At 38.7% G+C, this 13,721-nt stretch overlaps 1 protein-coding gene across 1 annotated transcript in view; it reads right to left on the reverse strand.

Annotated features, from left to right (window-relative positions):
• Nucleotides 1–13,721, reverse strand: part of pth2ra (parathyroid hormone 2 receptor a) — a 54,388-nt gene that overhangs the window by 22,330 nt on the left and 18,337 nt on the right. Inside the window, exons 6-7 of the mRNA XM_074695462.1 lie at nucleotides 11,343–11,496; nucleotides 4,462–4,522 (exon numbers count right to left, since the gene is read on the reverse strand). Of these exons, the coding sequence (XP_074551563.1) occupies nucleotides 4,462–4,522; nucleotides 11,343–11,496 (215 nt within the window). The remainder of the gene's footprint in view (nucleotides 1–4,461; nucleotides 4,523–11,342; nucleotides 11,497–13,721) is intronic.

Consider the following 13,721-nt stretch of genomic DNA (forward strand, 5'->3'; position numbering starts at 1 on the left):
ATGTGAAACCTCGCCTTTGACCTCTTATAACTGATGAAAACGAAACTTTTCAGAACAAAGAGGACCTGAATACAAGGCAACCAAATTATATCTTCAAATCACCACAACAATCAGACGTGAGAAACATTTCTACAAGGTGTATTCATTTTTTAAAGTTTGACCACAGCCCATCTGGAATGACTGGAGAGAAGTTTTTTTGACCTGTACTGCAACCAGCCACCAGGGGGAGCAGTTTTTGTGGAGACCTCACTTCGAGCCAAGCAAAATGTTGTTCATTATTTTTTTTTACAGTTTATGGCCAAACCAGACACAGATCATACACCATCTTCTCACAGACTAGATACTTAAAGTTAAATTTTCACAACTTTCACAAACTTAGTAGTAGTAAATCAGTGATTCTTCTTATTGGATCCAAATTCACTAAGACTTAACATATAGCTTCACCCTAACAATCAACAACACTACAGATCCCCCCCCCTCCCCACACACACACACACACACACACACACACACACACACACACACACACACACACACACACACACACACAAACACACACCCCCAAGTCAACTGTGGGTGTCATCCTTGACAGTACTTCCATTTATGAAGCACAAATCAACAACGTAACCCAGCTTCATATACACTTGTTCCATATTCAGTACTATTACTCCCCTCTCTGGTCTTTGTCACAAACTTCTCCATAAACTTCATCTGGTACAGAACTCGGCCTCCCTGATCATAACCAAAAATCCTTTTATCAAACACATCGCCGGTGTCCTTCACTGGCTGCCTGACATGGACTTCAAGATTCTTCCTCACTCTCCAAAGCCTACGCCTGCTAACCTCTCTGATGTCCTGTTTTCTTGTACACCTACTTGTACTCAAAGATCTCCTCCTCTGAGTGCCTCACTTTGCATCATGCATGTTTGACAATGGGATTTAAAGCAGTTATTCTATGACTCAGATTTTCTCCCCAGTTTAAATTCCCACCTAAAACCCACCTTTTTAGAAATGCATATTCATTGTAACTACAACACATGTGCCTTTTATATTGTCAAAAGGATTGTTATAAAACAGCTTAAGGGAGGAAATGTAGCTCAATAAAAAAAAAAGAATAAAGAAGTCATGAGATGAAACAAAATACATTCTCTTTCAGTCTTTGGGCATGTTTCAAGGTCTCAGATGCCCAGATGCAAAGGATTTGTTATAAATTCTAAACATATTGGAAGCATCAACTATAGACAGTTCCTCTTTGCTCATGACCTTTTGAGTAGACGTGATGAATTGAAAACTCTTGTTCAGAAAGTAAATGTGTAAGATTCAGGGCCTGCAGTGCGACATTTTGAAAATTCGCATAGTTGAACAATTTATAGAAGATATGCCTGAAAATAAATAAATATATAATAAAAAGGGGGAATTCCCCATGTAACATGAACAAACTGATACGATAAATATGCACTGTTAAAAAGAAGTGCCCAAAACTGTAATTTTTTATCTGTATTCTGTAATACTGCTCATCCCTCCCCTGCTTCATCCAGACTGTCTGTAAACAGTCTGAACAGCATGCAAATGAGTTCTTTCCACCCGCTTTTTGGAAAAGCCATTTCCTAAACCTCCGTGTCATGTTCAGGGGCAGAGAAGGGTTAATGTAGAGAGGAAACACCATGGACAGGTCGCCCTCCAGCAAACAGCCATGGTGATAGGCAATTTCGATCTCAGCAATGACAGTCGTGTTGAAGGTGTTTGAAGTTGATGCTTTGCTTCCATCTAGCTTTACAGCATAAATGAGTATTTAAAAGTAAAGATGATATTGCCTCTCCGATATATTCATCTCCAACCCTTTTTAAAGCCACCTGTAAGGCCAGAGGGAAAGCTTTGTTTCACATCTGAGAAGGTAAAACAAAGGAAATCAAAAACTAAATAGAGGATGTTGATGGTGTTGAACTTAGAAGTCAAAAGTTTTGTTGATGATCTTTGTCATGCAAATTATAAGTAGACCTGAATCTTTGTACAAGTACACTAATTAAACTTTATTAAACCTTCACTTCTGCAGAATTACCAATAATTAGGGCCTGAACCTGAACCGCAGAGTCAGGCATAATAATTTGGGTCTTTTGTGCCTCTGAAATACTGGCCAGGCAGCTGTGACTGAGTGGTAGAGTGGGTTGTCTCTGAACCAGTTTATAGATAGCAAACTCTATCATTAGTGTAAAAACACTTTGAGAGGTCTGAAGACTGAGAGAAAGTGTGATGCAAATAGTCATTACCTTCTCAGCCAAAGTATAGACTACATAATGCAATGATCTAGGCTCTTTTTACCTGTTATTTTCAAAGTATGCAAGAACATCTTTTCATACTGAAGGGTATGGAGACAGTTTGACACATTGCTGTTGTTACATTTGTTTTTCTTATAACATGTTGCAATACAAAAACTGACATTTAAGTGCCTACATCGTACGTCAAGAGAAAAATATTTTCAGACTCAACATGAGTAACACTTATCGATAAAGTCAATGAAGTAAGAAAAACTGGTTGAGTCTCTTGAAACACAATTTCTACTTCAAGAAACTTATATAGCATATTTTTCTGACCACAGTGGCAGAAATTAATTCAAGCAATTCAGTCTTCATTTTTTTTTTTCAATGAAAGTATTTTCTGGACTTTTCATATGAATGTGGCTCATAATAAGTCTGTTAGGGTGTTTTTTTCTAGAATTAGACATAAACCCTTACTCACATTTCAGTTTTTGCAATGTAAAATCAATCTGATTTGAAACTCTGAATTCATTATTTACATGGAGGTCAAAATGTTTTGTGCTTACTCCCACAGTGAATCACATAGAGGAAAAAACCCCAAAAACATTAGGCTCATGGGGGGGGGGGGGGGGGGGGGAAGCTGCACCCAAAAATAAGCAAGACAATTCACCTGCCCACTCTTTCTCACAGCTGTGACCTGGCTGAGTTATTTTTTTATGTTACAACGATTTAGCTGTTTTTTTCCTCAAAGGCTACTTTTAGAATGTGTTTTTCAGTTTGAGAGCTGTTAAGGCTGTTTCCTGCAGAATGTCTTCAAACCAGGGTTTTTTCCTCTCACAGTAATGAACACATTCAGCTGCTCTCCTCCAGTTTCATGTAACAAACCTCTCCATTCAGGAACACTTTGTACCTGGACCTTGCAGATGTAACCAAAGAAATGCGGCCTCTTAGTCAGAGAGACCTTGTAGAAACATCATGCCAAAAAACATGGTACAAGATTTTACCTCCTTGTTTGCTGAGAAGCTTCTTTCCAATGTTACTTGGCTGGAAGAAAGGGGGGTAGCTAAATGGGCTCAGGAAAGTGTGCTGTATGAGGACACATTGCTTGTCATAGGGAGGCTTACGGAAAGAATGAAGAATGAAATTCAATTATTATAGAATTTGTTCTGCAGAGAAATGTTTTCGTGGGAGAAAACAATTAAAAAACTGTTCCAATACTCCGCAAAACCTTAAATGGACTGACTATAACCAATGACGGAAATTAGATACTTTAACTTGCAGAGAGACATGCAATAATGAAATAATGAGTCCTTTCAGAAAAACTTTTCCACAGGGTTCCCACTTCTTTCTCTTCTTATACTCCCAGAACCATCCTGACACCTGCCCAGTGAGATTTCTCATGTTTTCCTGGCACAGGTCTGGATGAGATTACATATCTCTGGGGTTCATAAAGGTCACTATGATCACAGAGGGACTTTTCAAGGGGTTAATTTCCCATTCGCCTTGGTAGGATGCAGATGCAAATCAGAGCAGTTCATCCTGAACTTTGGAGGCAGTGCGATTGCTTTTATCTTTCTAGTTTTGAACTTTTTATCAGATAAAATGCAAATGGCATATAGAAGACGTTTCATGTTGGGCTGGTCATCAGGTCTCAATCCAGTGGAGCATCTTTAGGATGTGGTGGTATGTGATTTTCTGCTGACAAATCTTCAGTAACTGTGAGGCTATCATGTCGATATGGAACAAAGTCTCTGAGGGAGTGAGTTTATATTTCACATTTATAGTTTAGCTTAAACTTCTTGTATTGGTAAAAATAAAGTGGTTTCTAAAATTTGGTCTGAAACCTCACCTCTTTTCTTTAAAGAGAACAGACTTAATTTAGACCACCTTGCTTTGTCTTGTAAAAGGCCTACTCCAAGAAGTGAAAAAAAGCTTTTTATAAAAAAGTTCAGTATCTAATTTTTTCCTCTAAACTGTTGGGTGAACATGTAGGCTGTAAAGTTAAGAATAAATGAATTTTAAGTGACACTGTTAAATGAGAAACCTACCAAAGAAACCGTGAATTAATGATGCATGCCAAACAGGAATTCACTGATGAATTAAATGTCAGCACAATTAGAAAATAATTGCATTGCTTAGCTGTCCTTTAACATCTCCAGTGCAAAACAAGGTTCTCATTTAGTCAAAGTGAGACTTCATCACTTACCTTGCATCTGCTAGCGTTGCCCTGACAATTGCCCACACAGCTACAAAAACAGCAGGAACACCTGAAATCAAATGAGAAAATCAATTAGCTGTGCTGTGTGATGCAAAGTGTTATATTTTTGCCAGAATGTAAGTTTTTAAATTCAGTAAAAAATAAATAAATAACTAAATAAAAATAATTTTTTTTAAAAAAATGAACAAATAGATAAATAGTTCAATACATTTAGCATCTGTGGAAGAACTGAGGTGACATGGTTGGTACAAACCAAGAGCATCAACACTCTACAGCACTGTGTATGAACATAAAAGCAACCGCTGTTTTCTCTGATCCACCAGTGCAGGAACAGAATATAAACTTTTGTGTCAGATTTGTCAACAAAAATAAACCACTTGGCGTGTCCAGCTCTAACCTTTGATATCTTGAGACTGCAGCACTGCAGTAAAACCATGACAGCATGGGTGGTATGTGCAAGCAGTGGGAGCGTTTTGGCATGTCTGTTTACACTAATTACCTCTGATGAAACATTACCATGGGAGCTAATCCAGTAGCCTTGTAGACGCTTTGTTGTCTGTGCAGGTGGGGTAAAAAACATGATCATCGTTGCAAGGAGAAGAGTAAACTCAAGAGTTTGTGGGTGAGGAAACTTACTTTTTTATAACAGGAATGTCACTTTAAAGATTTTACTTGTCTGTTTAAACATAAATCCTGTTTTGTCCTCCAACTTATTTAAGTGTTTCACAAGTGGCCTTCATTTATTCAGCTTGTTTCTTCAGTCTCCCACTCACCCACACGAAACCACTAGCTTTCTTTTCTTGAAGAAAATTTTCTATACAGCACCTTTTGAGAGTGTCACAAAGTGCCTCACGACGGCAGAATGAAAAACAAAAACAAGACATAAATAATTACATAAAGGCAGACCAGTCAAATAAATTTGTCATCTGCCTTTTAAAATGATTACCATCGCAGTGGTAAAACAATCCTGAAGTGCAAGCAATCACTTTAAAAGCACAGTCTCCTCTAGTTTAGTCTGGTCTTAGTGAGAACCAGCTGATCAAAGGATCCCAGAGTCCTGCTGGAGTAATAAGGCTTTCAGCAGCTTTTCTGTATCAGCTGAAGACTGACCATGCAGCACCACAAAGGGGTTTCAACATGATTCTGTTTTTAATGGGAAGCCAATGAGGATGTTTTCAACATGGGACTCTCTGGGGGATTCTGTCAAGACCATAGCTGCAGTGTTTCAGATCACTTGCAGGTGGTTCAAAGAAAGTGTTGCCAAGACAAGATGAAAGAAAAGCATGAACAATCATCCAATATCAGCCCTGAGCTTCTGAAGCTCAGTCAGCTCTGGTTCTACTTCAAAATTTGTCCACCCCTCTTCTCTTTCTGCATTTCTCTCTGTCACTCTCTGTTATCCCAGCACAGCCAAGGCATATCGCTGTCTAACTCATGTTCGCTCAAGGTTTCTGCCTCTTGGAAAGCATATCGAGAAAACATCTGATTTGATGCAGTATAAACAAAGACTGATTGATCAAGAGAATTTTAAATTTGGAACATGTGTTGAATATATATGTATTTCAATGGAAAAAAAATATTAGTTGTCATTATAGTTTTAAAGTCAAACCCCATTGTCGCACACATGCTTACATATGCAGCTACAAATTAGAGCTTCAAAACATGTCAACATCATCCAGATACTCTGGTTTTGGCATTTGAGGTGGTGTATTTTTTAGAAAAAACAAAACAAAACATGAAATGTAAATATAGGTGCAGACCCATAGACTGTATAAAACATGGATGTAGTCTCCCCGATGTCACCCGTCTGTTTCTGGAACGGAAAATGAAGCACAGCGGCTATCACGGCCATATTGGTAGTGGCAAGGGCTTTGCGCACAGCTATTGAAACCTGCCAGTCACCTGAGCTCTGCCTCTGATTGGGCGACCTTGCGATCTTAATGGTTGCTAGGCGCCGCCCTGTTGGCTATGGCTGCCTTTTGCAGCAGCTCTCACTTTTTGTCCGTTTCTTGTAATTTTTTCGTCTCTTTTTCGTAATATTTGTATTTGGAGTGGATCATTACTTTATATGGTTCATTGTTGGTCATGGACACCAAACTTTTTGTGGCTCCAGTGATATTTTTACTACTTTTCTCCTGTGTTTGTCTGGAGATCCTACAAGTAACCATGGCTGCATTGTTTACATGTGAACTCAGCTGTTAGCAGCCTGTAGCATGTCAATGCTAACTGGCGTAAGGCCTGATGTCTTCCCACAAGGTGAGGAGAGGGAGGTGAGGACGACGTGCTGGTTCTCAAGTGTGAGCTAAGAAGTGACGACATTGACCTGTCCGTCCATCCATCATTATTGGGAACATAAGATCTATCTCCAATAAGATGGATGAGCTAGCCGTGCTAACCCAGCAACACAGGGAATACCAGAAGGCAGAGTAGCATCATGCTATTCACAGACATGGCTAACGGAGCTAACATCAGACACCAACGCCACATTGGAAGAACTTCACCTGCTGCAGCTGAGCAGACAGGAGACGGAGATGGAGCATGACTGAAGAAGCTCAGTCCTGGACCCTGTGGAGGTGGAGGCTGGCTGAACTGGACAATGATGGACAAGCTGTCATCATTTCTTTTCTTATAGACCTTTTTGCACTTTCTATACACTTTCTTCCTTTTGTTTTCTTGATTGCTGCTGTGACTTCAATTTCGTTGTACTTGTTACAATGACAATAAAGTTCTATCCTTTCTAATATCCTCTGAACGGCCGAGTTAGAAAAAATAACCCCCTGTACAGTGTGTGCCTCTAGTAAAATTAGCAACTCTGAGACATTTTTTGAACCAGGCTAATAGGTTCATTTCTGCTTAGAAAACAGCTTTTTTTTTTAGCTCGGTGTGTATGTGACTGCCCATACTAATGGAGTCAGCCTCAAGTGGACACTCGAGAAACAGCAGATTTTAGCACTGTCTCATATTCTGAGACTGGGGGTTGTGCAGACCTTGATCCCCTTGTGGTCTCTGTAACTTAAGTTAAACATTCAATTACATATATTTCCAAATCTGGCACAAAATTTTAACAACCCTTAGAGATGCTGAAACATGTCACTTTGTTGCTTTGTTGTGCGCCCGTGTGTGAAAAAGTTATTAGGTGAATTCAACACCAGCTGACTGACTCAGAATGAGATCTGTTAACTATCCCCCTTTGACAGCAAAAACTGTTTACAGGTAAAGAGCCACTGGGGATGATTACATAGAATTAAGGATGAAAACTCTCCTGTGCTTGCTGTGCTGTGCTTCATCCTCATGGAGCTTTGTGTCTTACAGCAAACATGAGTCCAGAATTACAGGATCAGTACACAAGTCAGGAAACGTGGAGGCTATCTACACATTTATTGAAGTGAAATTGCTCTGCTCTCGTCATGTCAACAATCTCCTTTGAAGAGATTAGTCATGCTTTGACCATCCATCAGTATTTTTTTTTAAGCAGGGCATGTCATATAATCCTTGAACATGATCACATTAAAATGGATTGTTTCACAACCTACATGTCTGACTTGGAAAAAACAAAATGTGCTTTCTTTTCCTTCTTTTTGATGTTTATAAGTATTGGACTTTGCCTTGACATAATGAAAGGCTGAAAAAAACCAGCAAACAATCTTTTTTCTGTATTACAATCTAATAAATAACTGTTGCTTCATGGATGACAGAAGACTCTGCAAACCTAATTGCTTGCCAGGCCCAATTCCTCCCTGAATCTCAATCTGTTCATGTACAAGTTTTTCTTAACAGGTGCTGAAGTTTAAGGCGAAATGAGATAACATTGATTTCTCCTGTTCTTAACCCAGTTTGGGGGCTTTAGGCAGCTTATACTCAGCATGTTTCAAGGTGTTCAATGTGTTTCCAGTTGAGAGTTTCTTCAGCTTTCATCGATCACAAGGCTTGTATGTTGAGCTAAATGAACCCCAGGAAGCTTTTTTTCCTCTCCCTAAAGGGGGATGTGAGGACTTAACAAGTGATCTTGAAGTAATGTTGCTTGCCTGTTCATAACCCAAGGTTTAAAGTGATCAGCATCAAAATCAGTTATTTCCTGAAGCATTTTCTCTGAATCCTTGGTCAGGTCGGACTTTTGCAGGAGAAAACATATCCGTTTTCAGTATATGCACCAAAGGTTTACAAAGGGGAAGCAAGATCAGACCTTCTTCCTTTGAAAACTAATTCCTCATATTTATTTTGTTGTTAGATGGACACTGGAGCTTGACTGTCAAAAAGAAAACGACAGAAGAGTGAAAGAAGAGAGTGACAGAGCACTAGGGATGGAAATTGATAAGATTTTGTCAATACCGATGCCCTTATCGGTTCGGCTTATCGATCTGATTCTTTATCTATTCCCTTATCAATTCCTGTTCTGAATTTTCTTGGTACAAAAAGTATCTTTACAGGTTTTCTGTCTCACCAACATTTAATTGAGTTTATACTGTAAGTGAACAAAAAGTAATTGGTCCGTGAGTCTGAATTATACAGAAACAGCTAAAAATCGCACACAATGTGCAGTTGATGTACTGTGTTGTAATATATTAATAATTCAATTGGGCATTTAGTTTCTCAAAGTGGTTATAGCAATGGTTTAAGTTGTTTGGATGCTTTCCATAACTATGAAGTCAGCCATGAGCCTTTCAATTACCTGTTAGCTTTTGACATTTGAAATTCTCAGTATTTTTTACAGAGTTGATGTGATATGTTTCTGTGATGAAAGATGAAATTATATTCTGGAGCTGAAGTTATACTGATGTATGCTAACTGCTACTATATCAATGCAGTTTCCCATATACATTAGCATCAGGCTTTCATGGTTTTGTTATTTTGATAAATAAGGTGATTTATACCATTTTGAATGTACTGAATGTGAATCTCCTGAGAGAGCAATGTACATTTCTTTATGAAGTCAGTTCTTCAGTAAAACTTTAAGCTTAACATCCTGAATCAGAGTTTTGTTGGGAAACGTTATCTAACTGCTAAGCTAAGAAAGCTGTAGCAGACTAGTCGACGTGAGGTCCAGCGGCTCCGGCACAATGTAAAGAACTGATAGAGGAATCATTAAGCGCAAAGGCTAACAATATCAATGAATTGAAACATTTCTTATCGATTCTCAAATAATGAACAAGGTTATGTTTGCTTTGCTTGGTGAGGTTGAACTTTGATAGTCTGCTCACCTTCCATACACAAAACTATGCTACAAACTAAGTTTACAAGCAAAACTTGTCATATTTTTAAAAACAGTGCTACATAACAATGAATACATTACCTCGTCGCTTTGCATCCAAAAGTCGTCTTGAACAAAGAACAGTTGTGTTAAAAAGAGGAACCACTCTTCATTCATTTAAAAAATAAATGCATGCCTTGGCAAGAGTCACGTCTTACAACTGTGGTGGATGGTGCTAATGGCAAACAGAGTCTTTTAAGCTGTAAAAACGCTGCAGATTCATTTCAGACTCGCTGCAAGCAACGACAAGTAAGTTTGTTTCTCTGGCAACAATTTTTTTTTTTTTTTTTCTTAAAAAATGAGATCCGTATAAAAAAAGGAGTTGATTAAGCCACCAAACTCAGGGTCAAATTGTGAAGTCTGTCTCTTCAACTTCTAAATCAGCTTATCTGTCTCTGAGCAGAGCCTTGCAGCACGGCAACTTTTTAAAAGACTGTTTCATCAATATGTGTCTCTATTGGTTTTCGTCCACCACTAAACCTGTCAGGGCTCTAAAAAGATTCTGAAATAGATTAATCAGTACTGCACTGAACACACAAAGTAGGATTGAGTCACCCTGAATTGATTAGCAGAAGTGTACAAAAGCCTGGCTGCAGCTTTGACACAGCTTCCACCTAACGCAGTGATTGAGCTAACATGACATTTCTAAAGGGATTATTATAAAATGCTAAACAAAAGGAAAGCCAGCTGAACTTAACCTTAAAGCCATGATGACTCACAGTTCATCACTACTTTATCACCCTGTTATCCCTCTTATTTCCCTCTGGGTGCTTCATGCTATTAAATTTATTTTAACACTTCCTGTCAATCGTGCCTTGTGAGACAATAAGAAGGGAGGCAGGATCACACTATAACTAATCATACATAATCAACAGCCACTATTCCGGCAAGAACTCAGAAGCAGAAGATGAGAAAGATCTGATGTGAGGGCTTCTTCTTTTCTGTCGTTGACTTCAAAGACAAGAACAAAAAGTTCTTCTGGGAGGCATAAAGCTTTCATCTGCTTTTTCGAGCAGTCAGACATGCTCAAGAGGTTGAAAAGCACAAAACTCAAAAGAACACTTGCAGTTCCTGTTTGTTAAAGAATCTCAAAGTTTTAGGTCTGAAATTCCCTTGGGACTTGTTTACATGAGCTGTTTTTTTAAATCTAAAATAATCCAATCATAAGATAATGATTTTTATTTGGTGTAACTCTGATCCAAGGTAGCCTTTTTTCATAAATAGCACAAGAGTAGCACCTGTCATAAAGGGTCTGTCAATATGAGGAGTGCAAAAACTGAAATCCAAGCAAATTTCCTTTTTTTTTTTAGATTTAAAAAAATGTCTTATAGACTTGATGAGCCACATTCACCTGACAAGTCTGAAATAATGTCTTATTTCAAGATATTAATAGATTTTACCCTCTCAAAAAAAACGGCATAACTTTTGTCTCTTTAAATCTTGAAATGAGACTTATTTCATGACTTGCCTGATTTCAGTTTTTGTGCATCATCAGTCATGAGCTGGATATCAAAGAAATTTACAGAGTTGAGTCCTGCAGTGTTGCCAAAAAACAGAGGATGGTTTGATTATGCTACAAATGATGCACTATGAATGCTTTTTATGATATTATTCAGCTTACCCCATCCAATAAGAATGAAGCCCCAGAGGTATTTGGCATCCGATCTGAAGGCCATGAAGATGAGACTGTGGAGGTAGAGGCCTTCCACCAGGATCCAGTAGTAATTGGTGGCCAGGAAGTAGATGAAAAGCAGTACTGTCACCTTACAGCCAATCTGAAAACACAACAGTTGACAATATTGATTTGCCCTTGTTGTATCTATTTATCTTATGTCTTTATGTGTTTAAACATTGTGAACACATAAATGATGCATAGATATTAAACCTTAAGTACACGGTTTATGTTAATTCAGTTTCAATAAAGAATCGACACTAACAGAGTGAACCCACCTTTTGCGTATTGTGCCATGAGATAAAAAAAACTGAACTTCTATGGAATAAATTAAGTCAAGTTATGCTTTGTCATGACCACAATTACTGGAGGAAATTAATAAAATCCCACCTCATTTTCTCCCTGTAAAAACATGATTACATCGTGGACACACTGATGTAAAAACTGTCGTGTCACATCCGAACAATGATGTAAAAACTGTCGTGTCACATCCGAACAATGATGAGGAAAAAGCATGAGACATGCATGAACTCCTCCCGAAGATGAAGACATTTTTTAATTTGCAAAGCTGTAGTCCAGTCGTGTTTTATATTATTGCACATAATGATAATCGCACATGATTCAGAAATGCTGCACATTCAGAAACAAATACAAACATCTAAAGCAAAAGTAACAGCTGAAAAACAGAGCAGAGGCAACAAACATGCAGCAAGAAGCAAAAAAAAACTCCATTAACCAACCCTCCTTATCAGCAGGGGCAGAGACTGAGCAGCCTGCACAGTCCTACAAATCCTAAGTGGAGGTTTACTTAGAACAGTTCAAAAATGAAGTCAGCACACTAACAACGTTTTTCACAGTTGCACAGTTACCACCAGCTCTCAGCAGATTCCCTCTAGCTGCCAAGGCTGTAAGTACTTTTGAGTCAGGCGTTGTTATGATGCTCATATAAATAGAAACCAAATTTGCACCAAATAAATGCAACATTCCCAGATGATGCATGAGGATCAGTTAAAGGTAAAATTGTTAGTTTGATTTAGATACACTTGTTGTTATACTGGTTTAAATGATCTATATGTCACAATGGCAAGCAATACATGATGTGTTCTTAAATGAGACCAAATAATATCCGCTATCTACAGCAGGAGAAAACCCAGAGAAAATCAGCCAATCCCATCGACCGGGATCCAATATGTTAAACCAATCAAATCCTGTCCTGCCGTTTTGCCCTCCTCCTGCATGTGCACACACTGCCCCTGACTCAATGCGTGTTCCTGAGTTTAGTGGTGTACAGGTTCACACTCAGCAGAAGAATGGCAGAGAAACTACCCATACCCCGATTACTGGTAACCACTCCTCCGGCTAAACAGAGCAAGAAAAGAAAGAACAGAGGCTTTGTTTTCTTGCTCTGTTGCCCTGCCTCTAACTACTGCCCCTCTCGCTCGACCTCGAGCCTGTCCCCTCTGACCTGATGAGGGACTTGGCTCTTGGCTGTAGTTTGGATCATAGTCTAATAAACTCTCACCACAGTAGCTCTGACAAGCAAAAAAAATTGTGATATTTAGTAAGTCCTAGAGATGGTAGCATGACAGTTGCGAGTACCAACAAAAGTCACGTTTGTTTGTTTTTTAGCTTTACATTTTAGCATTTTGGTGTTTCCTTACCTCTAAATGAAACATGACTCGATGTAGTGCAAAACGTAAAATGATGTGCTGAGTCCGTCTTTCAGTCATTCACAATCACAGTCTCGAATGCATGTGAGAAGGGGCATTGCTTTAGAGGAGCTCCAAGGGGAGGGGGAGGAGGGGCTGGGCGGAGTCCTGAAGAGATGCTACATTCAAATTTATGCTAGTGTTTCAGGACTGCCCACCATGCCTTCAACCCTTAGCACGTGGTTGTGAGTTGGTCTTTTTGGCTCATATGTTTAGGTTCTACATGCTTAAAATCAGACGTCACAGTGGACAAATCAAATAAAATGAGACACTTTTTGTCAGAAGAAAGTGGGATAATCACTTTGTACCTTGAGTTTAAGCTAACGCAGGTGCAGTTAATGAGAGTGACAAATAGGTGCTTGGCGACTGCAGGGGAGTGGACGCTGTGTAAGACTCTCTTGCACTTATTTGATTCACAAATCAGGGCGCTAATAAGAACCACTGTGGTTTAGTAATATTGACATAAAAGGGGTTTTAAAATGCAAAACACTGGATTTTCAAACATGAGATTAAAAAATTGATAAACATCCTGCTTTAAAAGTAGGGTTACTAAGACTTTGGTAATGAGTTTTCTAATATATGCATTAAAGTTGAACATTAGGGATATAATACAAAACTT

The sequence above is a fragment of the Halichoeres trimaculatus genome, unplaced genomic scaffold (genome assembly GCF_033239565.1).
Source record: "Halichoeres trimaculatus isolate MK-OKI-2021-1 unplaced genomic scaffold, fHalTri1.1 fHalTri1_scaffold_19, whole genome shotgun sequence".
In the NCBI taxonomy this organism is placed as follows: domain Eukaryota; kingdom Metazoa; phylum Chordata; class Actinopteri; order Labriformes; family Labridae; genus Halichoeres; species Halichoeres trimaculatus.